This window comes from Gadus macrocephalus, chromosome 14 (genome assembly GCF_031168955.1).
Source record: "Gadus macrocephalus chromosome 14, ASM3116895v1".
NCBI lineage: Eukaryota > Metazoa > Chordata > Actinopteri > Gadiformes > Gadidae > Gadus > Gadus macrocephalus.
The window spans coordinates 12,294,453-12,319,724 of record NC_082395.1 but is presented as its reverse complement, the minus strand read 5'-3'; the positions used below and the strand labels follow the sequence as shown (position 1 = coordinate 12,319,724).

Here is a 25,272-nt window from a genome sequence, read left to right as displayed (position 1 = left end):
GGGCACACGAGACCATAAATCTCTGGAAAACACTGCCCTTACGCACCATAATGATGCACATTATAGAGCTGTGCAATAACGCTATTGACCATCAAACGACAAATTATTTAAAATGGTAGATAAGGTGTCATATCCCCCCTACACACATACACACATGCATACACTCACTTTGTGAAGTGCTTTGGGTGTCTTGAAAAGCACTATAGAACTGTTATGAATGATTCTAGTTGAATTGCTTGCCTTTCATCAGTAACAAATCATCTTGTCCTCCCCTCAAACAAGTTATTCTGATTGGGGTCATTCGGTCCAAGTTGGCTCAACATTCTACCAAATTATAACGCTGATAGGCCTGATCTACCTAGTTTAGCGCTGGAGGCTATTATCAGATAGCATTTGTTCAGCCAATCGCACAGTTCCTGTGAGGCATGTGTGTCAGTTAACAGTTACCAGTGAAACTGGTAACTCTCTCTCTCCCTCAATCCACTCATCGAGGCATCCGCCTCGAGGCATTCTCCCTTGTCAGAGGGGAACGTCTGGGAACAATATGAGACTCAAAACCCTGGAACAACGTTTGAAACTAAGCTAAGGCATTAAGTCTAATGCTCTCGCCCATCGTCTGATTAATCAAACCACACCCTTTTTGTCCTGTTACCTCACTAGTATCTAATTGCCACGCTGCAGATTATCTGAATGCAGCTTTATTAAAAAAATGCATTTCAGGGGTAAGGGGGGGGAGAGAGATCCTAATCCAGAGGAACAGGGCTTGGCTTGGGTTACATTATGACTGTAGACACTCTTAACTGCAGTTTCCACAGTAACAACCTGCACAGCCATCCATCATTGTCAACGCGTTGTGCTGTTGGACCGCTTGGCGCAATCGCCCCAGAGCTCCCACATCCATAGGGTCTGTCATCGCCATCCACTTACAAAACCGTAATGGTTGTTAGTCATTATGGTCTACTGTCATCCAATATAAACTCATTACCGTCCCCGACACCTAAAGATCCTTTTGATTAATGTTAGCACGTTCGTTTTCATGAAGTCGTGCTCATTTTCATGAAATTTAGATCCTTTTCAAGGCTTTGCTTTCTTTTTTATGATTGCATTTAAAAGCCTCCCTAACCCTCTCCAAAATGCTCCCATACAAAAGCCTCAATGCTGCCTGAATGACATCATCCGACGCCAAGCGTGATGTCGGCTTCCTGTTTTGCCTGAAGATTGACAGCTTAATTCCATGCGTTACAACATGGTGAGAAATTGCGCCGACGCAAACCAGCACAAAAGAAATCTCATTGTCAATTATGATTGCCATTTATCTAAATTCAGAAAAACTTCCTTTTGTGCGTGAGCACTTGATGCTTTTGAAAAGCAAGTCGATTCAATAAATAAATAACAAAATATAGGAGAGGAGTAAGAATGTGTTTGATTAGAGGAAGTAATACAAACATGATTAAACGCAGCAGGAGGGAGTTGTCCAGGGAGTACCAATGGATCACCTGGAGAGAGCGACTAGGCAAGGCGCTAGGCTCTGCTCCACAGGGGGCCGAGAGGCCTCTGAGAGATGGCGTTATGCTCTGAGAGACACGAGAATAATTTGAATGAAAACACCATAAGATATGTATCTGTTTGTTTGGCAAACGTAGCGGGAGCGCGCGGCACGGGCAATGATGTTTTTGTTTGGATGTTTTGGTGGGAGGATCGCGTGTGTGTCTGCGTGTCTGCATGTGTTTTTCTTAATGTTTATAATTTAGATCATTTAGATTCGACAAGTACTGTAGAAAACATCGACATAAAACAGAGGGCATATACTAGATTTGCTATGTGAAGATGCTTATAAATATGCTTTGTGTAATCCAGCCAACAGTCTGAGGTAGCTAGAGTTTGTCTAGTCAACACTAGAGTCCATTCTAAGTCTAAGGTGGCTATAATTAAACAACACCAAATCTTACGTGGCTATAATTAGTCAACATTAAGTCTAAGGTGTCTGAAATTAGTCAACACTAAGTCTAAGGTGGCTAAAATTAGTCAACACTAAGTCTAAGGCTATAATTATAATAAGTTTATGTACTGACTTAGTTACAATATGAAGAAGCTAGTTAGTTAGTCAAAACTAAGTCTTAAGGTAGCAAGAATAAACCTCAACACTTGGTCTAAAGTAGCGACAGTTTGTCGCTACCTTATTAAGCACTATGTCTAAGGTAGGAAGAGTTGGTCAACTTTCAATCTAAGGGAGCTAGACCTGGTGATGCTACTTTAGGGTCAGCTACCAACAGAATAGACTACAGAAAACATCCAAGATAATTGTCAGGCTACTACCTTGTATGGTTTGTGCGTCCATTTTCTTGTTCCTCAATGTGGAGGAAGCCTGAAACTCAATCACTTCATGGCCATTCATGCCTCATCCGTATGCCGCACATGACAAAAATCTTTGTGTGTGTGATGCAGCTGAAGGACACCAAGTCAGCTGACCAGAAAACTACACTACTCCACTTCCTGGCGCGGGTGTGTGAGGAGGAGTTTGGTGACGTGGTGAAGTTCGTGGAAGAGCTGGAACATGTGGACCGAGCCAGCAGAGGTAATAAGTTACACATCACCTATAAAAGAACCGTTTCAAACCAATCAAACCAACTGTTTTAAGAAGTGTTAAAAAAACAGACAAAAGTTACAAAGACATTTATTTTGATCATTATTAGTATTTTGAGCGTCGCAACAGAAATTACAGGACAGTGCAGGATAGGGGTAGGCAAAATAAAGGATGTACTACATGTTTCATTTCACGATAAAACTGGGTTTGCATAAAGGCCCCAGGGAAGCATAATAACCTGACCCATTTGTGGTTGGAAATGAATGGAGATGGTAGACTTTAAGTGTTGTTTCGAATGACAAAGACTGAAGACATGCATATGACACCATGAGTGTTCAGGTGTGTGTGTGTGTGTGTGTGTGTGTGTGTGTGTGTGTGTGTGTGTGTGTGTGTGTGTGTGTGTGTGTGTGTGTGTGTGTGTGTGTGTGTGTGTGTGTGTGTGTGTGTGTGTGTGTGTACGCCTGCGTGTGTGTGTACGCCTGTGGATGTGTTATTTTTGTTGCTGCTACTCGGTCCAAGCGCTGGTAGTGCAGTCGCATTATGCGGCCCTTGGATGTCCTGGTCACAGGTCAGGTATCTGTGGCCTCTCCCCCCTCGGGGAGCTAGAAAAGAGGGTTCAGTGGAGCTCTTCGGTGGTGATGTTGCAGCTCTGATGATGTGAGGATAACAGGCTCCCCTCTGCTTCCTCTTCCATCCGCCATTGGTCGGTTTCAGCTCACCCCTTCGTTTCGTCCCGCCCCTCTGACTCACGGTCTTTGTGTTCCCCCAGAGCGAGAACATATTTGCATGTGCAAAGCCTATTTTTTCTTCCTTAGTCGCCAGGCTGCGTTCTTTTTCTTTTCAGTCCTGTCGTCGTCGTAGGATGACACAAATTTCTTATTTTCTCCGGCATTGATGTGTTTGCACGCCTCGCTTTTCTCCTTTTTATTTCACATTTCCTTTCATGAATTTGGGGATTTGTGTTTTCTTGTTTTGTTTAGTTTTTGTTTCATCATTGCCGACAGCCATTTGAGCACATCTGAGGCCCATCATAAAGGCTGTGCCTCTGGCCTGTCAGGATGCTAAACAGGGACCTGCGGAACCTGACCTACGCACTGCAGGGCTCGGGGGCCGGCGGAAGCCCTAATGATGTGCTGCTTGCTCGTCCTAGCCTCTGGCGCTTGGCTCTGTCTCTCACACCACACTTCTGTTGCTCATTACAGAGACCAGGGACATGTGGAAGGGACAATGTTTAGTTCTTCTTACCAACACCAGCTCTCGTTGGGCAGGGGAAGGGGACATAATTTAGTGCTCCATACCAACACCTGATCTGATTAGAGGTATTAGACATAGTTTAGTCCTCCATAATTGGGGATCCAGCAGTCCTACGTTGTTATCGCAGAACTTCTGGGGGGAGACGGCACAGAGCCTGGGCCGGAAACTTAAAACTGTAAGGGGCATTGACGTCTTGTTCCCTCTTGTGTTTTAGATGTTCTACCAAAAAAAAACGAATTTGCGTGAATGGATGAAGTGTTCAAAGGTTTTTTCTCTGTATTTTGCCAGTGCTGGCCGAGTTGAGGTTTACCAATTGCACGCTTTCAGATCCCCGCCTCCAACATTATGATTGGTTCAAATATATGAAGCGAAACCCTTTTTCAGTTTAAAACTTAGGTTATTCATCTAAAGTCTGATTTGGGAGAGTAATCCTCCATACTAAGGATGGGCGTGTGAGAGATCGATTACTCGAGTACTCCTCGTTACAAGTGAACTCCGTTGGTGGACAGGCAAACTCGAGTTTGCATATACACACACACAAGTTTTCTGAAGCAAATATTTAACTTTTCTGTGCGGCGCCACTAACGCATGCCGTGGGCACAAAGCAAATTAAATGTATCAAATTTCAGTGTCAGAATTCAGAATTTCAGAATTCAAAAAGTTAAAAGATGGCGGTTAAAGCAAAGCACAGCGAAGAATTGAAATACTTTAAAGAAATATGAGATCATAAGGTGAAATGTAAAATATGCCAAGCGAAATCGAGCTACCAGAGTACTACAAGTACTATGCGGCCGGCAACATATGCTCCTGAAACACAACGGTGAGTTCGGGAAAGCAGACCCGCAGCAACCAAGTGTGTCAGCTATTTTCACCACCGCAAGACGCAGCTGTAATCCCGGGCGGCCGTGTAATCACAACGCTGAGTATTTCTATAGTCCATTTGCTGCCGTTTTATTTGCAGCTTTAAATTATTTGCAATGGTTAGGCTACTTGTTTCGTTTTTTTTTTTAAAAACCGTTACAGGCCTTGGTTCGACGGGATTTAAATTGTGAGACGCATATTTATTTTTTAAAGGAAAATGTGTTTTGAACGTTTGCAAAAATAAATAATGAATACTCTGATAACCCTGACTGTTTTGATTGAGAATAAGCATTACATGTTTGGTTGGTAATATTGCCGTTCATCATTAGGGCTATTCCTGCTGCAGATGTGTTGCATTCTAAAAATAGATTAGATTAAACGAGCACTCGATTTGATCCTCGAGGAATTCATTCGATCACTCGAGTTTGGAATTTACTACTCGTGCCCATCCCTAACCCATACCAACACCAACTCTGGTTGTGTAGGGGGAGGGATCATGGTTTAGTTCTCTGTACCAACACCTGCACTGGGCAGGGAAGGCAGCATAGAGATCCCGCTCTGTTTGGGCTTTTTCCTTTGTCCCTTCTGCTGTGTTGTTCCAACCATTATTTTTCAAGGCATGTAAGGAATTCCTTTTTGTACCTTACATAAAGTCTTCCATTTGTTCTCCCTGCCTTTGTCTGTCCACCTCTTTCCCTTCATTCCTCTTTCATTCTCCATGTGTGTCTCTCCCAATAACTTCATCTTGCTGTCAATCTTAAGCTCTCTCTCGCTGTAGCCCCAGACCCCATTCTCTCTCTTTCTACCTCATCCCCTCGCTCACCCTTGTGCTCAGTGGGTTTGGTAGGGCAATTTCACATACTTGTTTTCTTTCACGCTGCTGAATGCATGTTGCCGTGGAGACAAGGAGAGACATATAGAGGTTGTCCTTTTCACAACCAGAATGTGTTCTGCACGTTACTCCTCAAAAGTCAGTGTCACCGCTGGACGTCCCTGCTCCTGGCACAGTCTACCTAGGGCTGCTCGATTATGGGAAAAATCATAATCACGATTATTTTGGTCAATATTGATATCACGATTATTCAAACGATTATTTTTGAGTTTGAAAACATGCATTTATTGATACAATCAATTATGACATAGAAACACGTATATTATAAGTATCCAAAATAAAACCTTTTTCGTGTGTAAGTGTACTGTCTGCCACAACATTCTGAATCTAACATTTGATTTTTATAAAACATTTCATGAATACAATATATTAAGACAATCAAATATCACAGAAACACGTATAAGTATCCAAAATTAACTTAACCTATTTAATGTCTAGAGAACAACGGCCCCAGCATTTCTCCATAGCAAAGTTAAAAGTCACAAAGCCATAACAAACACATGGCTAATAAAAATCATATTGTTGTTAAACAGAAATACATATACAAGATGTACTTGGCAGTTCTGCCTTAAAGAACTCTTAGTTAAAGTCTGCTATAGGAGCTTGTTATCGTTCATCAAACTGTAACGTTACTGAAACTTTAGATTCCACGCGGTAGGTCTACTCCAACATGTCTGTCAACAGTCGATGCTGCTGATTGGCGGTTCACTGGCATGTCCCGCCTCCTGCCAACGGCATACTTCCTGATGCAGCACGCCTGTTAGATTGTACTCCCTCTCGCCGCGTTGAATGCTTTTGCATGCGCGTCTCTTTCATAAACTTTCATAAACTCTCTAGGCCTACTTTAAAATGGAAAATGTCAAATTAATCGTTTCAACTCGATTATACGAGTTTGGAGATCGTTTGACCCCAAAATTGATATCGCGATCGAAATTCGATTAATTGCACAGCCCTAAGTCTACCTCACACCGAATGGTGCAAAGTACACTTCTTTCAAAACCTGTACAAAGAACACACCTGTACAAAGTCATCGGCATACAGTGATAGTTTTTCCTGGATAAGAATGGGTTTGTCTGGTTGAAGCTCTTGATTTCAAAGTGTGTAAAAATAGTTATATATCGAGTCGCTCATTACAAGTATGTATCTGCTGGTTGATTAGTTGATTCTTTGTTCTTCATTTTTTTCCATCTATTCATTAGATTATGATGCACTAATGTTATTATTCAAGAAGTGGAAACAGAAGTGAGCTGAAGTACCACATAGGAATTAAAAGAGGGGCGCATACATTGGTCTTGCATGTTTGTATCTGGTACCAGAGAATTACATTGGTGCCCATTGGTCTCCAAATTCTTTCTGAAAGCATGACTTGCAAGTACCAGATTTCACCTCTCTTCCCCACTATCATTTGAGATACATTAAGAATCGATCTGATCCAAAAGATAGCGTTCTGCTCCTCTGTACCTCTCAAATTCCAGTTTATTCTGAAACCATTCATAAATTAAGGTAACTTTGGGGAACAGTTTTCTCACCTCATCAGTTTCTACTGTTGTGTAGCAAATTATATTTAAGCAGAAATGACACCTGCATACAAATGTATTCACCCCTTCGGTATATTTCATTCACCCTTTAAAAGAAACGCAGCAGGGGTTATACCAAATGACTATGGCTCTACACAGAATGCTGAGGAATTATATTCTTTAACTGTCCATCCGCACCCAATGTTGTAAGCACGACAACATGCAGCTCGGAATGCAGGCTAATTGTGGGACGCATCTTTTTCAGATGGCTACCTTTCTATTAGACAGCTTAACATTGGCTGAGGTCGGGAATCGCTTTGTTTTTTCCCCTGTCATGTCCCCTTTTATACGCCATCTCCCCCAAATGATCCAGCACCGATGCTGCATGTGAGTCAGTGTGTGTGCGGACGCTTTCCACTCTGTCATGTTGACGGCACAGCGGGATGGTGGCAGTAATAAGGGGATGTCAATGGGGGAAGTGACCTCTACAAATAATCCTATCATTATTCCAGTGAAGCCTGCTATATCTGTAGTCCTTCTAGACCGCTGGGCTTACTGGGCCCCAGCACTCATAAAGATCACTCACTCCAACACAGAGCTAAAGGCAGGAGTGGGCACACAGTGTGCCCACACTATGGTTTACTTATTCCCTGTACAGCTGACTACTTTATACCCTTAATTTACTTATGCCACACTATAGCCAATGATGCTTAGGAGTTTTGATTTTCATCAGATTCATCCAATAAATCTTGTGACAATACATGTAACGCAGGTTTATTATTTTTGCAAGTAATTAGGTGTCCAATTTCCCTACCTTACTTGGTGCCTAAATAGTTTTCTTCAAGCTAAGTATTGTCGCTATAAAGCCTGAGGTAATGAGGGAACAAGTGAACGACTTTCGACACAGCCTTTGTTTCGTTCCTCCAACATGGCAAACATCTCTCCTCTCCCTCTCCCTGAACAATCTGTTCTCCACTCTCGCCCAGTGAATATCCCTGATACTGAGGACATTCACAGTTAGTTTGTTTTCCATTCCCCACTCCCACTGTACCAAGTCAGATCCTTAGACTGGGTATCTTAGAGGCCTCTCCACAGGGCTGCTCCCGGCCCCCAGCTCTTTCGAAGGCATCTGATTGGAGGATTGGAGGGGAAGAGTGGCTATTTCAACTCCCTGGCTCGCCCACTTTCTCCCTCTTTCCAGCCATCCATCCATCATCACGGGGCCATAATCACTCCGATCAGCACACTGCCCATCTGCTGTCCTCCCAACGGGCCTTCCGACAGTCACAGGATATTGGTATCCTGCTGTCCCAGAAGGCCTTGCTTCTGGGGGGAGATAGACATGGATGGATAGGTGCAGTGAGAGAGAGATATAGCGAGACTGGTAGATGTAGAGATAAACTTCTTGTGGTCCATAAGGAGAGGAGGGGAAAGAGAGATTGACTACTTCATATAGAGAAAGAGAGAGAGTACTTGATAGAGCAGGAGATGGGCTTCTTGACGAAAAGAGAGAGGTAGCGTGAGACTTCTTGATAAAGAGTGGATAGACTGGATATGGAGATGGAGAGATACCTAGCTAGATAAAGGGAGAGCGACACATAATAATAATAATAATACATTTAATTTAGAGGCGCCTTTCAAAACACCCAAGGTCACCTTACAGAGCATATAGTCATCATACAATTTTTTAAAAAACAAGACATTGTGGAAAAAGATAAATAAATAAATAAATAAATAAACATAAGCAATAAGAAATAAATAAAACAAAAACAGGACAAAACTAAAAAACAATCAAAACAGTGATCAGTTAGACGTTGTGTGCGAGTTTGAACAGGTGAGTTTTGAGTTGTGACTTGAAGGTTGTAATGGTGTCTGACTGTTTTATGTGTGGGGGGAGGGAGTTCCAGAGCCTGGGTGCTGAACAGCTGAATGACCGGGCACCCATTGAAGTGAGTCGTGATGTGGGGATACATAGTAGTCCAGCAGAGGTTGAGCGGAGGGAGCGGGAGGGAGTGTATTCTTGGAGGAGGTCGCAGAGATAACTGGGGGCTAGGTTGTGGAGAGCTTTGTAGGTGAGGAGTAGGGTTTTGTATTGGATGCGGTAGTGTACTGGGAGCCAGTGAAGTTGAATGAGGACAGGGGTGATGTGGTCAGATGATTTGGTGCGGGTGATGATCCGGGCGGCTGAGTTCTGAATGATCTGCAGTCTGTTGATGAGTTTGGTGGGGAGTCCGGTGAGGAGGGCGTTGCAGTAGTCTATGCGTGATGTGACAAATGAGTGAACTAGGATTTCAGTGCTGGATTGGGTCAGTGATGGGCGGAGTCTGGCGATGTTGCGGAGGTGGAAGAATGCAGTCCGGGTGATGTTGTGAATATGGGGTGCGAATGAGAGGGTGTTGTCCAGGATGACGCCGAGGCTCTTGACTTTGGAGGAGAAGGGTACTGGGAATCCATCGATAATTATGAGTGGAGCTGGGGTGTGTTGTGATTTAGTGAGGGTGGATTTGGATCGGATGAGCAGGGCCTCGGTCTTGTTTCCATTGAGTTTCAGGAAGTTCCTGCTCAACCAGCTCCGGATCTCTTCCAGGCACGTGATGAGGGAAGTGGGGGGGGTGGCAGCGGTGGGTTTGGTGGAGATGTAGACCTGTGTGTCGTCAGCGTAGCAGTGAAAATGGACCCCATGGTGACGGAGGAGTGTGCCCAGCGGGAGGAGGTAAGTGGTGAAGAGGAGTGGACCCAAGACTGACCCCTGGGGGACACCCAGTGAGACACCTGAACACCCGGACTTGTGGTTGCTTAGTTGAACAAATTGTTGACGGCCGGTGAGGTAGGATGTAAACCAGGAGAGTGCAGCACCAGTGATCCCAATACCAGCTAGGCGGTCCAGGAGCAGAGGGTGGGAGATGGTGTCGAATGCTGCGCTGAGATCGAGGAGGATGAGAATGGTGAGTAAACCAGAGTCGGCTGCAAGGAGGAGGTCGTTGGTGATTTTGACTAGGGCTGTTTCAGTGCTGTGTTTTGGACGGAAGCCAGATTGGAACGGTTCGTGGAGATTGTTAGTGTCGAGATGGGACTGTAGTTGTGCGGCAACCACCCTTTCAAGTGTTTTGGAGATGAAAGGGAGATTGGAGATGGGCCGGTAATGGTTAAGGTCAGTTGGGTCAGCACCAGGTTTTTTCAGGATGGGAGTGATGGCAGCCAGCTTGAGAGTGGGGGGTACAGTACCAGTAGTGAGGGAGGAGTTAATTATGTTGGTGATCATGGGGGAGATGGACGGAAGACATGCTTTGACAAGGGAGGTGGGAAGAGGATCGAGCTGACAGGTGGTGGTTTTGGCTTTGCGGATGAGTTCTGAAACGGTCTGTTCTGTTACTAGGGTGAAGTCAGAGAGGGAGCTGATGAGAGGTTGGCCAGAGGTGATCATCCAGGGTGGGTCATCAGAGGGGGTGCGAGATGAGGCCAGTTGTTGGTGAATGGTGTTGATTTTAGAGCTGAAGAAGTCAAGGAACGCAGTGCATTGGGTGGTGGAAAAGTCTGGAGGGAGAGATTTAGGAGGCTGAAGTAAGTGGCTGACTGTTGAGAAGAGGACTCTGCTGTTGCCTGTACCAGTGTTGATGAGGTTGGAGTAGTATGAGGTTTTGGCAGTAGTGAGGGCATTCTTGTAGTGATGGAGGTGGTCCGAATACATCTATTACATAGATAGATGGAGAACCCCATAACGGAGAGCTAGGGAGAGGGTTTAAATGGAAATTATGGATCTGAAGTAGGACTCGAGGCTGTGTTTTAGAGTGTACTTTAAAGATATGTCAATAATATCCATTATGTCTTTGTCTGGTTGGGTTAGCTGAGTGTGTGTGGATATTGCATTATGTGTGTGAATATTGTGTTTGTGTGTGAGAAAGGGGTGTGTGTGGACAATTGATTATCCAATCAAGTCTTGTGATTGATTTTGTGCTGTTGCCATTTCAGCTGCTGCTAATAATATGAACTAGAAGTAGTTCTTATGCTAAATTATCAGTTTAAATGAAGTATTGACGCTGCCCGCGTTCATTTTGTATGCATGTTTTCTTTTTCACTAACTGAGATAATGCCTCCTGCATAAAACAGTTGCATAGGGTATTCTCTCATTTTAGGTACCAGTCTCTGTTCCTGTCCATTTACCAAACACTTTCGCTTGGAAATTGTTTGCCAGAAATAGATGGTAGGATATCGCGGTGTTTGACTCCCCACTGAAATGTACAGGGTTTGATCCCCAATGTCCACAGCCTACCTTTAGGCATTCTTGAAATGCCTAAGGGCCTTTGTCAACATAGCATTTTCTTCCAGCAGAAATGCGCCGGCATGGCGCTGGGAAGCACTGGAAGAAGCGTTTCCGTGCAGAAGAAATCCTGCTGCGTCCCCATGTTTTGATTTGCGTTGTCGTTTCTATGATGTCTAGCCAGTTTAGCATTGCTTAAAGGTCCCATGACATGAAAATCTCAATTTATGAGGTTTTCTAACATAAATATGAGTTCCCCTAGCCTGCCTATGGTCCCCCAGTGGCTAAAACTTGCGTTTGGTGTAAAACGAGCACTAGCTGTTCTGCTCGCCTTTGAAAAAACGGAGGCTCAAGCGCGCTGATTTGGAAATCTGTGCTCATGACGTCATGAGGAATCTCAGCTCCTCCCCTTACTCTGCCTGGCCCGCCCAGAGACGTTGGCCCGCCAATGAGACTCGACCGTGCGAGCGCCACATGTGTGTGTGTGAATACACACACTGTAACGCAAGTGTTTCTTGTCGGTTCTTTGACGTGTCTTGTATTTCCACAACGAGACTGTCGTGGGGGTTATCTAAGCCATGGTTGAGAAGGAATTGGGGGAAAGGAACTTTGGTTTGACTCGCTGAAGTACATGAACTGCGACATGCTGCCGGTTGCCGCGAGGCACCATCGCCCGGCAGCAGGCAGCCGGCCGCAGGCAGCGCGCGGTTCAGTCGACTTCAGGTTGATGTGAAAGTGGAAGAACCAGAGACGTCGCAGAACCCGACAAAGTCGTTTGTGATTCATAATATCGTCTGGAGGCGCACACAATATGTTATATGATATAGATATCTATGTATTATATGATATTATTTAGATATAGAGCTCCAGGACTGTAACGCAAGTGACTCGAGACACGAGACTCGTATTGGGGGTTATCTCAGCCAAGGTTGAGAATGAATTGGGGGGAAGGAATTTTGGCTTTGACTCCCTCAAGAACATGAACCACGACAAGGAGGAGAAAGGGATCTTTGCCGTGCAGCGCTTATGCACCTCCGCCTCCGGCGGTGGTCCCTCAGCGGGGCTCAAGCGGGAGACATTCGCCGCCAACAATCCCTTTCTCCTCCATGTCGTGGTTCATGTTCTTGAGGGAGTCAAAGCCAAAGTTCCTTCCCCCCAATTCATTCTCAACCTTGGCTGAGATAACCCCCAATACGAGTCTCGTGTCTCGACTCACTTGCGTTACAGTCCTGGAGCTCTATATCTAAATAATATCATATACATAGATATCTATATCATATAACATATTGTGTGCGCCTCCAGACGATATTATGAATCACAAACGACTTTGTCGGGTTCTGCGACGTCTCTGGTTCTTCCACTTTCACATCAACCTGAAGTCGACTGAACCGCGCGCTGCCTGCTGCCGGCTGCCCGCTGCCGGGCGATGGTGCCTCGCGGCAACCGGCGGCATGTCGCAGTTCATGTAGGCCTACTTCAGCGAGTCAAATCAAAGTTCCTTTCCCCCAATTCCTTCTCAACCATGGCTCAGATAACCCCCACGACAGTCTCGTTGTGGAAATACAAGACACGTCAAAGAACCGACAAGAAACACTTGCGTTACAGTGTGTGTATTCACATTGATGTGGACGTTGAAGAACCAGGAACGTCGGAGAACCAAACGCGGTCGTTTGAGATTCATAATATCGGCTCACACAGCTTTTGGCCGTGATAATATATATTATATGATATAGATATCTGTGTAGGCTATATGATAATATTTAGATATAGAGCTCCAGGACTCCCGTGTGTTCTAGAATATTTACAGAACACGGCTAAAGGCTGTGTGCGGCTCGCCACTGCGATACATCCACTGTAAACAGAGCGCATGGTGGCTGCAAGCTGCTCAGGGCCACACCCCCACCCTCCTCCTTGACACACCCACCGAAACAGCGCATTTGGGGGAAGCTCAATGTGCGACTGGCTCGGAGTGGCTGTAACTCTGCACCACGGCTGAATTTAGGGAACGTCTTTGAATACTGTGTTAGTTGCCCACTAATACCTATATTAAAGAATACATAAAATAGCATGTCATGGGACCTTTAACATCGAAGCGAAGAATTCTTATTGTACATCCATGAGTGATAAGCAGCCTGTGCATACACAAATGTAGCTTTTTTGATATTCGGAGAAACAGACTGTTGAGGCTTTCATTTATATGTAACCACTGACGAGGGTTTGGTTCATTAGGTAGGTATTAGAATCTCAATTCAGCATTAGAATATTAATTGTTTTGTTTTTGTGAAAATTGTGACAAAAACAAAAATATTTATATTTTTAAACATCTATGGATATTTGGGGACTAGGGTTAGTAGGCTACATTTTGTCTGAGAATCCTATGCTTCAGTTGAGGTAATGGCAATCATTTTCAGAATGGCTAAATATGGGATGATTATGAATTATCATTAGTTAGTTTTGTATATTCAAAAATGATTTGAATATTTCAGTTGCACTTTGACAGCGGCCGTCTAGTGTGAGGATACTCAAGCTATTAATTTCGGCAGCCATCGGGGCATTTATCGTTTTTGAAGGGATTTAATAATGATATGTATTAATAACTTATTCAAACTAATAGAACAGGGAGAGGTGTTTCTCCATGCTTGGCAATCCGTTCCCCCTCTCTAGTCCTTGCCTATAAATATCACGAGCCCTGTCGTGAAATTGATTCAAAACTTCAATTTTCAAACGTTGTATGCTTTGTTATAATTGATAATCTCATGCTTTGGAAACCGTGTGTGTTCAGAAACTTCAAGGCTGCATTGAAGCTCTGTCGTAGACAAGTCAAACTCAGACGGATGAGTTGATTCGAAAGCCACTTATATTTAAAAAAAGAAAATTTCAAAACAACAATAACGCATTTGTTCCACCAATTGAACCAATTCGTTCAGTTGATTAAAAAGTTAGATACTGCAGCAGTGGTCTACGGCATCTACGTTTACAGGCAGTGAAAGATGGACTTTTTTTGGTGAAACGAAATGGGACTGAATCTTGAAATGAGGTATGAAGGCCAGTCCTACAACCTACTATTTTCCAAAATGTAATCTTTGTTTGACAGTTGATAAGCTGTGATTGGGTGACTTGGAACAAGCCACAGTGAAGCAGCAGCGGCGTCTAAAAAAATAAAATAAAAAATAAGTTCAGCAATGGGGACCATAACCGCTACCTGCTCCTTGAGGACATTTATCTGAGTTTACGGCAAGTCTCTTTAGAACATTGTCATATTAATAGAAATGTGTGTCTTTTACCAATGAAAAAGTCAGGCTTCTATTTCTCCATTAAAACCCAATATCTTGCGTTACTTATTATTTTGTTCTCTTGAAAATCCAATCAATTCCCTTTCACAATGTTTTATTTAGTTTGTCATAAATGGAAAATAATAATGGATATTGGGTGTTTGCACAGCTTAATGTGACATTTGTTGGAGTGGCCTTTTGAGATTCTTGTATGTGTTTAAAATAGTTGAAACACAGAAAGACTCAGTGCCTCATGGGTAATGAATAAATGAATGCAGAATCTTTAGTTTAGTTTGTTTTGCAACCGTCATGTAAGGCATGCGTCTTCTGTGTGGATTCCCTCATATTCAACCAGCCTTTCAGTCAATCCTTACCCAAAGGGAGGCTTCCAAGCATAAGTGAATGCTTGTTAATGAGCAGTTCAGCACGATCAATAACAGTCAGGCCTTGTTTTTCCGAGCGTGATTCTCGTCACGTTCCGACAATAGGCCCTCGGAAGAGCAGTCTTGGGTTTCATTGCGCTGAATTAGCTGCAGTACAGATTATCAAGTTATACACGAGTTGATGTTCCGTGTAATAAATATACCTTTTACCCTTGCCTAAAGGCTGCAGGTTGGTTTCTGGATTGTCAATGTTAACTATGAGAAGAAAACTCCAGATGGTTAATAAATATACCATTTGGTATGGTCTATTGCCCTTTATACTATTTACTATAGTCATTTATCAAGCGTTTTAATCCAAAAGCTTTGAATCCATGCTTCCTTCCCTCCTTGTTTTAAGCGTTGACCAAGTGGTGCGAGCGTTACTCAACAAGAAGAACAATGCAGACCTAATCAACGTGATGTAGTGGCACTGTGAATACCGGCCTGATTGAATCCCACAAGGCGTCGCTACATGACACGACCCCCTGTACACGGTGCTCTGCTCCCTTCTCCGCGGCGCTACGCTGATTTGCTTCATGATGCTATGTTCTCTGCCACACGATGCTATGCTCTGCCTCATGATGATTTACTCCCTGCCACATGATGCTATGCTCTGTCCTTCGAGGTGCTATGCTGTTCGCTTCATGACACTATGCTCTCTGCTAAATGATGCTGTGCTCTCTCGTCTACTCAACGCTATGCCCCCTGCTAATGTTGCTAAGCTCTCTCCTCTGCGTGATGCTATGCTCTCTGCTACATGATGCTAGACTCTCTGCTACATTATGCTATACGCTCTGTTCCATGATGCTATGCTCTCTGCTACGAGGCACTATGCGCTCCGCTACATGATGCTATGCGCTCCGCTACATGATGCTATGCTCTCTGCTACATGAAGCTACGAGTCTATACCCTCTTCTACATAAGGCTATGCTATCTGCTATGAGGCACTATGCTGCCTGCTACACATCTATGCTCTCTGCTAAGAAGCAGGAGCAGGGGGAATGGATGACTGTCAATGGCTATCCTCAATGACTTTCATTTGAAAGGAGAGGGAGAAAGATTATGTTTAAGCGCGAGGGAAGAAATGATTATGGCGTTCTGAATCAAACTATGTAGTGGCGGGGGATACAACATAATTAGTAATGGTGTGTTATTGTCCTTTTGAACTCGCCCCGTTTTCTCCGTCCTCCGTCTCTTTGGGAAGAACAGTATGAATTAAATAATCTGACTATTCTTCTGTTATTATTATTATAGTCTGTGTACATACACACTCCAACAGTGTTGTTTGCTGCATTAGTGCAGCAAGCCTACAGCTGTACATACCCAGTGTGTGGTTCCTGGTGACGGGATGTCGCGCAGCTTGGCATATGAGCGTACTTAAGCAGTAAGCAGCTTATGACTCTGTCATCATCACTATAATCAGGCTCATTTAAACATCATGCTAGGTTGATCCTCTAGCCTGAGATGTCAGCCGTGACCAACCTGAAAAGAGTAGGGGCATGAGTAGATTACCTGGAGAAGGTGCTCTGTAACGTGACCAATGAGCCAGGGTGAATCACACCACGGCCTGCTGAGCCAGCTCTTCTCATTTCTGACAACGCATCGGTGGAGGAATGAAGCCTGTTCATTAGTATCCTCATTGTACCTCAATGTATATATACTGTTCCTGTTAACAATGTGTGTGTGTGTGTGTGTGTGTGTGTGTGTGTGTGTGTGTGTGTGTGTGTGTGTGTGTGTGTGTGTGTGTGTGTGTGTGTGTGTGTGCATGTAGTCTCAGCAGAGAACCTGGAGAAGAGCCTGGTGCAGATGGAGCGGCAGCTGCTTCAGCTGGAGAAAGATCTGAAGACTTTTTCCTCCTCAGACCTCCCCCAGGACATGTTCCTCACCAAGATGTCCATATCCTTTATATGTGTGCACACACACACACACACACACACACACACACACACACACACACACACACACACACACACACGATGGCAAAGACACTCACTCTCTTTCTGGTATTCATTAAGACACACTTGTCAGATTAAATCGTTTGCGCGAAGTAGGATCAGTGAACAGCTGTACATCGGTGTGTGTGTTATGAGCCACGGTTAACACACCACCTCCCTCTAGAAGACTCTGCGGTCGTATTACTTCACCTATTTTATTTTGCTGTGGCCCACGCTTGTAGCGGGACAGCTGTCTGTGCAAAGTTGTCTCCGCTCACGTCAGTACTGTTAAACTTTATCGGTGCACACTACAGGCACTCACTGTAGCATGATAAGAACTGTGTTCAATTATACACACGGCACCTGCCTCTGTCCGGAGTTAAGACGGTAAACCGCCCCGGGCTGAGCTAGGGCAGAAGGGCTAGGGGCCGGGTTGGTAGTGAGGTGGAGCAGTGAGTCCCGGAGGTTGCGCAGGTCCGGCTAAGACGGCCACCTTTGTGATGGGCCTGACAGTCAACTCTATGATGCCCCTCCTTGAGTCCTCTGCTGGGCTCCCCTAACAGATGTGCTTTTATATCTCATCCGGTCACAACGGCTGAGCCATACAGCATTGTTGGGAAGGAACCTAGCAGTCAAACTATCCATCCTTTGGAATGCACTCTCTCTTTGATACATGCCATCATGGCTGATTGGCTTGGAAGTTGTTTGGGTTGATGTTTTCTCTTAACCCCTAAAAACTGCAGGTTAATCGCGTTCCCCAATCTTATTTCTTGTTCTTGTTGTCAAGCATTCCAAGTTAAAGGGGACCTATTATGCTTTTTCGACTTTTATGACCTATAAACGTTGTTATAATGATTGATGGTCATGTTTAACCATACTAAAGTGTCAAATAATGACGTACATACATTTCGACTTATTCCCTGCTGACAGTCTGGGGTGGCTGTGCAGAGCGCTAGACACTCGGGACAACGTTTGCGATTCACTTGTTCACATTTCCGGGAAATCATCTACGTAGAGGCACTCCTGCTGCGCCCCCATATGCCTGGTCAAATCTGCCCGCGCGCGCGCTTTAAGGAAGGTAACCAATCACAACGGAGTTGGGTTGGCAGGAGGGGGGCGAGGTGGCGGAGAAGGACGAAACCGAGCGTTGACAGAGAATGCTGAAAGCGCCCAGATGAGAGGAAGAGTTTCCCGAAAATCTACATTGTTTTCTGTGTATGGTTAAACATGACTATCAATCATTATAACAACATTTATAGGTCATAAAAGTCGAGAACCATAATAGATCCCCTTTAAGGTTATGTTGGGTTACATGGCCCACGCCTTGTGGTAAAGTAGGGGCCCTTTAAGTGTGGGACTTGTTCTTTGACTTGAAGGTGAGTACAAGTGACTGAGTAATGTAAAGCATCCATTTCTTGCGGTTATGTGTTCATCGTAACCCACCTGTATAGGTTTTCCAACTCTATAGACAAGCAGGACTTATGGGAGATGAGTGACTGGCAAATGTGTTAAATTAAAATAAATATATGTATGCCATTTATTTTTCTAGGGTTACCCCTAAGGGTTAACCCTAACCTTTATTCTACATTGTAAAGTCTCATTTAGATTTGGACCATGTTTTTGAAGAGACACCACTAGCCTGTAAGGGTGTGTTGATGTGAGTAGCTGAGAGGTGGGATTTAACCCCATGACTCCCCTCTACTCCATGTTCTTCAAACAGATATGGAGTAAAAACGTGTATTGAATGTATAATGACAGTGGTTCGGTTTAAGTACAAACAAATACAAATCTCCTGAGAGCACGAGAAACACTTGGAATGACAAGATTGCTATTTTTCCCTTTGCAGTAATCTCTGGGGAAGATCTACATGATTAGAAAATCACTTAAATTCTATAAATAAATAACGGTTTGTATACCTTAGGGCTTATGTGTGTTTAACACATAAGTCCTGGTGTTCGTGGAAGGAGCTTGCTGCTAGAATGGCAGTGTTATTGCAGCAGAACAATAACAAAGCACAGCTCACCTTCTTTAAAGTCATGGGACTGATTTTATGCCAATCAAAAAACTATATATAGATAAACACTATGTTGTCTGAGCTCTGTTGTCGGGCTAGCCATGTCTCAGGCAATGGACTAGCTCTTCTGGCAAGCGAAGGGTTCTGGGTTCAAACCCAGTGTCCTTGATCATTCTTATGCTGAGGTCTAGGCACTAAGAGTAGCAACGTTTTACGTTTATTGGACACGTGCACACTAATGGAACGAGCAGCATTCACTACTGGCTACGACACGCTTGAATTCCAGGCTTCCTCTGGAGTGCAACTCAAGTAAATAAGACGATTCAATCAAAATTAAAACAATTAAATCCCAAGTGAAACATGTCCACACGGCTAATTACAACTAAGCGAGCAGTATCCTGCACATATATATATATTTGCCGCGTGTGGGGAACACACTTCACTACTGCTACACAAACCCTGTGAATTGCACACTCGTTCAGCTCACACACGGAGCGCTGCCGCTGGCCAATGCTTTGTTGTGTTTGACCCATGGAAGGGGAGGTGTCACGCTGGGGCTTTCCTCCACTGTCACTGGGTGATTACTGGCCTCTGCTGTGGGCCGTGGGTCACACCGTGGAACAGTCGCACAAGGGGCCGCTCTGCTCTCTTTCGCAATGTGTTTCCTGGAAAAAAATCGCGTGGATGCTGGTAAAGCATTGGGGTTGAGGTCCACAATAGTGGTTAGCAGTGTTTGACTCCCAGCTGAAAAGTACTGGGTTAAATCCCCTATGTCCGAAGTCTGCCTGTGGGGAGTCCAAAACCCTACCTGCTCCTTAATGTCATGTATCCTAATTCACTGTTGCTGTGAGTTAAAAGAAAATGAAATAGTATATAGTTATAATGTTGGTGGTTGCTTGGCTCAGATATTGAATGTTTTTCAGTTCATACATTTGCTACATCTTTTTTTTTTCCAAGATATGTATTGATCCCCTGAGCCTCATAAGACTTTCTCTTTAGTACCACGCTCTCTCTGATCCGCTTCAAAGGCCCCTACACCTTTATACTTCATTATGTGTGCAGAGTGGATCCTGCTACAGACTCCGTTTCAAGCTGAATAAAATCAATGGCATCGCTGTACTAAAACTTCATTAGCAAACTTCAACTAGAAGTGTGTCCAGGATTGATAATCAGCAAACCGAGCCAACAAGTGGGGAGAAGGGAGAATATATTGAAACACACCAACCCTCTTGCCAGGAGTCTCTACCTCATCACCGGTGGAGGTTCAAACCCAACACTCTCGAAAGGAATTAAAAAAAATCCAACTTGGGATAAACAACATCCTTTCCTTCTTATCTTCTCATAATTTTTTTTTTGTCGTTTTTGCGTATAATAAGTTCCCATACAAATTCAGTAGAGCTTGTGGGAATTTATTTTTATACATAGCTATTATTATTTGACCGTTTATTTTGTTGCTACGTTGTGGTTAGTTGGTTCACATTATTGCGCTTGGTTCTAAGGTTTTTGTTTCTAAGACCCCTGTTTCCCCAGCGGTGGGTTTATAGCAAGGTGCTGGGTTCCAAGGTGCTTTGTTCAGTATGGTGCTTGTATGTGTCCTTGATGCTCCTGGATTGCCCTTGACCCCCCCCTCCCCTGCCCGGGTATCACAGCTTTGCCAAGCACGCACGGGAGCAGTACGCCAAGCTGGTTGTTCTGCAGGGGAACATGGACGCCCAGTACCAGAGCATGGTGCAGTTCTTCTCCATCGACCCCAAGAAGACCTCTGTGGAGGAGCTCTTCAATGACCTCAGCAACTTCCGCACCATGTTCATCGTGAGTTGTGTGTGTGTGTGTGTCCATTTGTATCTTTATTTGAGCCGTTGCACAACATTTTCAACCTGTTAAGGACCTTAACCCTAAACCTTATATAGTGGATTGTAGCGGACCAAATTCTACTCATCTATTCGTTATTTTTATAAATGTACTTCTGCATACTAGCCGAATGTCATGCAGTCAAATTCATCTCTAAGTAAATATATTTGATTTTGATCAGTATTGCCCGAGGCCAACTGGCACTTATAAACCAACAAAACAAAGTTGATTGGCCGCATAGGGCTCTTCTTCATCATCGCGACACAACCAGGTCATAAAACAGCCTTTGCCGGGCCTCACTGGTCGAGCCATAACTCCACGCCGCAGCTGCGTCGAAGGATGTGATGTCACAGGGACTGATGTGGGATTAATGCAGTCGTCTAGATGTAAATATCCCATTATCTGTGTCACTAATGACATAATCGATACTGCGTAGCTCTCACTTGGCAAACTCTTCCCACCGCGGGATTCAGACAATCAATGGTTGAAGTAGGTAACTGCCAAGTCAAAGTCAATTGAGATTTATTCTTCTGCTATTTCATCACAAGGACGGCCTCAAAGTCTCAAAGGCTTCCATGGCCGGCAGTCACTCACTGGACACGCTCAATGTGAAGCAGGAGCCCCCATTGCTGCTCTCTCCTTTTATATTCTAGTCAATACCACTGTTATCCTTTAGTTTATCCTCTACATACACGGCAGCACTCCTGTCTTGTTATTCAAAACTGTATGTACGTAGATTTGCTGTCTCCGGTCCCAACACAACCCATTCATCTCTGGGCCCATCACAACCCACACACTATCACAGTGGAAGGAGGGGGTATTCAGGTTGGGAGGCAGGACCATGGGTGTGTGTGTTTGTGTGTGGGTGTATGATGAACAGGATTATCCCAGCAGGTTGCTGGACTCTGGAGAGTTAACGATTAGACTAGCGGGTTGCGTCTGGCCCAGGGCTTAGGCTTGGCGTACGCACTCAAAGTCTTTCAATTTGGACATGTTTTGGGAGTAATAATTTCAACACACCAGCGAAAAGATTTGCAATACAGATGGAGGGAATCTCTATGGTTGGCAGCAGCTCATTTTGTCTTAGTAAAATCAACCAGTTATATTCAGTTATCGATATTTACACCAAACTAAATACTACTAAATAAGACTATAGCTCATACAAAAAAGTAGTTTCTTACTGCTACAAATAGCAACTTAGAAATACTATGACTGCTGCTTAAACAAATACTACTGCTGCTAAAATTACAACAAAGCGCGAGTGACAGTCAAGCACTTCGATCAACGTAATGCACTTTATCTGCTCTTGGTTTTGTGAGCAGGTTTCTTGTTTAGAAGCGATGGGTTTATGTTTGTGTGTGTGTGCGCGTTTGTGTGAATGTGTGTTGAGTGTTGAGGTCTAGATTTGTTTCGGTTTGTTTGTTTAATTTCCTCTTTATAATCTAATGCACTTAATGTTCTGGCAGGAGCAGTCTGGCTTTGTGTTATTTTTTTGTATTTTTTTTCATTTTATTGCGAAGGTCTGTTATTTTCCACTTGACTGCCGCAGTCACTACAGCCACACAAATGTCTGTTTTATTTATTTATATTTCGAAACAGATTTCCTGTCCTCTGTTATCCTCACAGGACTATCTGGTGTGTGCGAGCGTTTCTGTGCGTGCGTGCGTGTGTGTGTGTGTGTGTGGGTCTGTTTCTGTGTGTATATGGAAGACCAATGGGTCAAAACAACGCCTCAGTGCAGATCCGATTCATTAAAATCGACGTATAATACAGCGTTTAAGCTTTCATAACACCATATTTAATGCTGTTGTTTTTTATTCAGCCGTAAAAAGAGCCATTTTAGTTGTTCAAAAATACAGTTTTCATAACAGTCAAATAAGCTCCTCCTCCTGATTCATACAGCCATTAAGTATGATCCTTCTCCAACCAATCCACGCTAACCGAAGTCTGACAACACCAGTCCTTTCATGACCTTCCTATCGTTTGTGCTGTCCATTCACTTCACTACACTACACACGATCCGTCTTTATACCTTTTATCACTGTGTTCAGTGTGAATTGAATGTGTTTTATTGTAGGCCTACATCTATTCATTTTGATGTTTAGTGTGGCTGTTTTAGCAATGGGCAATATTCATTTACCCAAATCAGTACCGATGATTGTTAAGGAATGTTTTGTTCACATGAATGTGAACCAAATACGTTAAAAAGAAATCCACATTCAGTCCGGCAGTAGTCTTATCTGTACCCGAGTCAAACTATAACTTTCCCCTTACGCATTGAAAGAATTACTCGTGGAGGTTGCTCCTTCGAGATGGAGCTGATTTGAATGGCGTCAATATGACACATTATATATTATATAGATATTATAATATTTTAATCTATAAATGACATTTCTATTGTCTCACGACTGCTGAGGATGCTTGCAGTTGCAATTGAAATAAGCTATTCAGTCCAATTGCAAAAGCTTCATCTCCATGAGCCACCTCTCCAATTGAGTCTTGGTAAGAGCCCAGAGAGAAAGCCCCGAAAGCAAGTCTTCAACGCGCAAGAGCACCGTGATGTTGGTCGGCCCTCATAATATGGATTTATTCCACGTTTCATTCATATTAGACTACTTCTGGAGTGATGGTGGTTTTTCTACTCTTTAGTATTTGGATGACACCTAGCGGAAGCCTATTTTAATGTAAATGAAGTCATTTAGTAGCCTAGTAGAACTAGACCGCATTCATGTGAATATGTATATATATTTTAACAATCATCGCTATTGATATTATATGGTCAATTAATATTGTATGTTGGTAAAACAGCAACAGGGAACATCAAGGAGATTAGTTGTAGGCCTACTTAACATTATATTCATATTGAACACAGTCGTAGTCGGAGGGAATATGGATCATTGCTAGTTTCTATGAACTAAACAGAGGCAAAACGTGGTGATCTAAGTGTAAATAATGGTTAGTCTACGGTGTACCGCTGAGTTTAACGAGGATTGAATACCTGATATATCCTAGCTCAACATAGTGTAGTGAAGTGAATGGACAGGCCGAACGATAGAAAGATCATTAATGGCCTGATGGGGTATGCCTTTGTTTATGATTGATTAGGGTAGAAAGTAGATGACTACTGCCTGCGAGAATCAAGAGGAGGAGCTCTACGGCGTAAATGCATCTTTTATGCCATTGTAGAATTGAGGAAATTCGGCATAAACGTCAACGTTTTGAATCACAAATAAGTGTATATTACAGCGGAATTAAAATACAACAGCAGAAATGTCAGCGTTATAAAGTTGAATATACTTATTTTACGTCTTTTCAATGAGTACACCTCTAAAATGAGGTTAACTTTTGAGACTTTTCTATAGTGTGTGTGTTTTATTTACTGGTAAGGTTTGGGTTTCGGCCTCCACCCCCCAAACACAGGAAAGCTCTCCTGGTCGCACCTTGTCTGAGTGGGGTTCGCCAACTGTGCCCTGAAAGTCAGTTTTATGAGGTAGTTTGGTTTGTGAGCGCAAGTGTATGTGTACACACACACACACACACATGTGTGTGTGTTTGTGTATTTGTGTGTGTGCGCAGCGTGTTCACTGAGCCATATGAGCAGACCCAGGGCAAGGCCGCGAGTCTGACAGGATTCCGATTGAGCGTGTCTAATGGCCGACGTCCAGGAGAGACCTGAGGAGAGGGGAGCACTCGTCCTTTAGGGAACACACTCTCTCTTCCTCTCTTTTATGCTCTGTCCCTGTCCCTGTGCCTCCCATACTCTCTTTTGCTCTCTTTCTGCCACTCCTTCTTGCTCTATCTCTCTCTCTCTCGCACTCTCGGTCTCTTGTGCTCCCTCTCGCACTCTCTCTCTTTCTGCTTCTTTAGCTCTTTCTCGCTTTCTTGGTTCCTCTCGCTCTCTATCGCTGTTGTTTAGCCTGTTTCTCACCCTCTCTGTCTTTATCATGATTTTAGGAGTGCAGTAGCACTGTACCTTTGAGGAACTCTCTTTCACTCCCACTCTCACTCTCCGTCTCTATCCATCTCTTTTTCAGCCTCTTTCTTGATCTCTCGCCTTCTCTTTAGAGCCAACGCTATCCATGCCTCTCTCTCTGTACCACTTTCTCTTTATTTCAATTATGCTCTCCCTAGATCTCCCCCACACTCTTTTCAGAAAAGGGTAGCTTTTCTACATCTTTATCATCATCTCTCGTTTCATCTCCATCGCTCTCTTAAGCTCTTTCTAGTTTCACCTCTAGATATCCGTCTCACTCTCATGCACTTTTTTTTTTTAATCTATTTTTCCTCACTATAGATTTTTCTTCCATTTATACTCATCTTTGTGTCTGCTTCTGAGCTCTGCTCCCTTCTTGCTCTCTCAGGTATCTCTCTCACACTGAGCTGGTAAACATGCTCTCTCTCTTTCTCTATAAT

General features: G+C 43.8%; 1 protein-coding gene across 3 annotated transcripts in view; it reads left to right on the top strand.

The window, feature by feature from the left end:
* The window catches only part of LOC132472607 (protein diaphanous homolog 3-like), a 234,189-nt gene that overhangs the window by 125,058 nt on the left and 83,859 nt on the right, over positions 1–25,272 (top strand). For 2 of the 3 annotated variants that reach the window (XM_060072310.1, XM_060072309.1), the window contains 2 exons: positions 2,446–2,575; positions 16,832–18,262. In XM_060072310.1, the coding sequence (XP_059928293.1) occupies positions 2,446–2,575; positions 16,832–17,160 (459 nt within the window). In that variant the 3' untranslated portion in view covers positions 17,161–18,262. Of the gene's footprint in view, positions 1–2,445; positions 2,576–16,831; positions 18,263–20,655; positions 20,821–25,272 lie in introns of those variants that run through there. The other variant, XM_060072311.1, reaches the window with a different exon arrangement.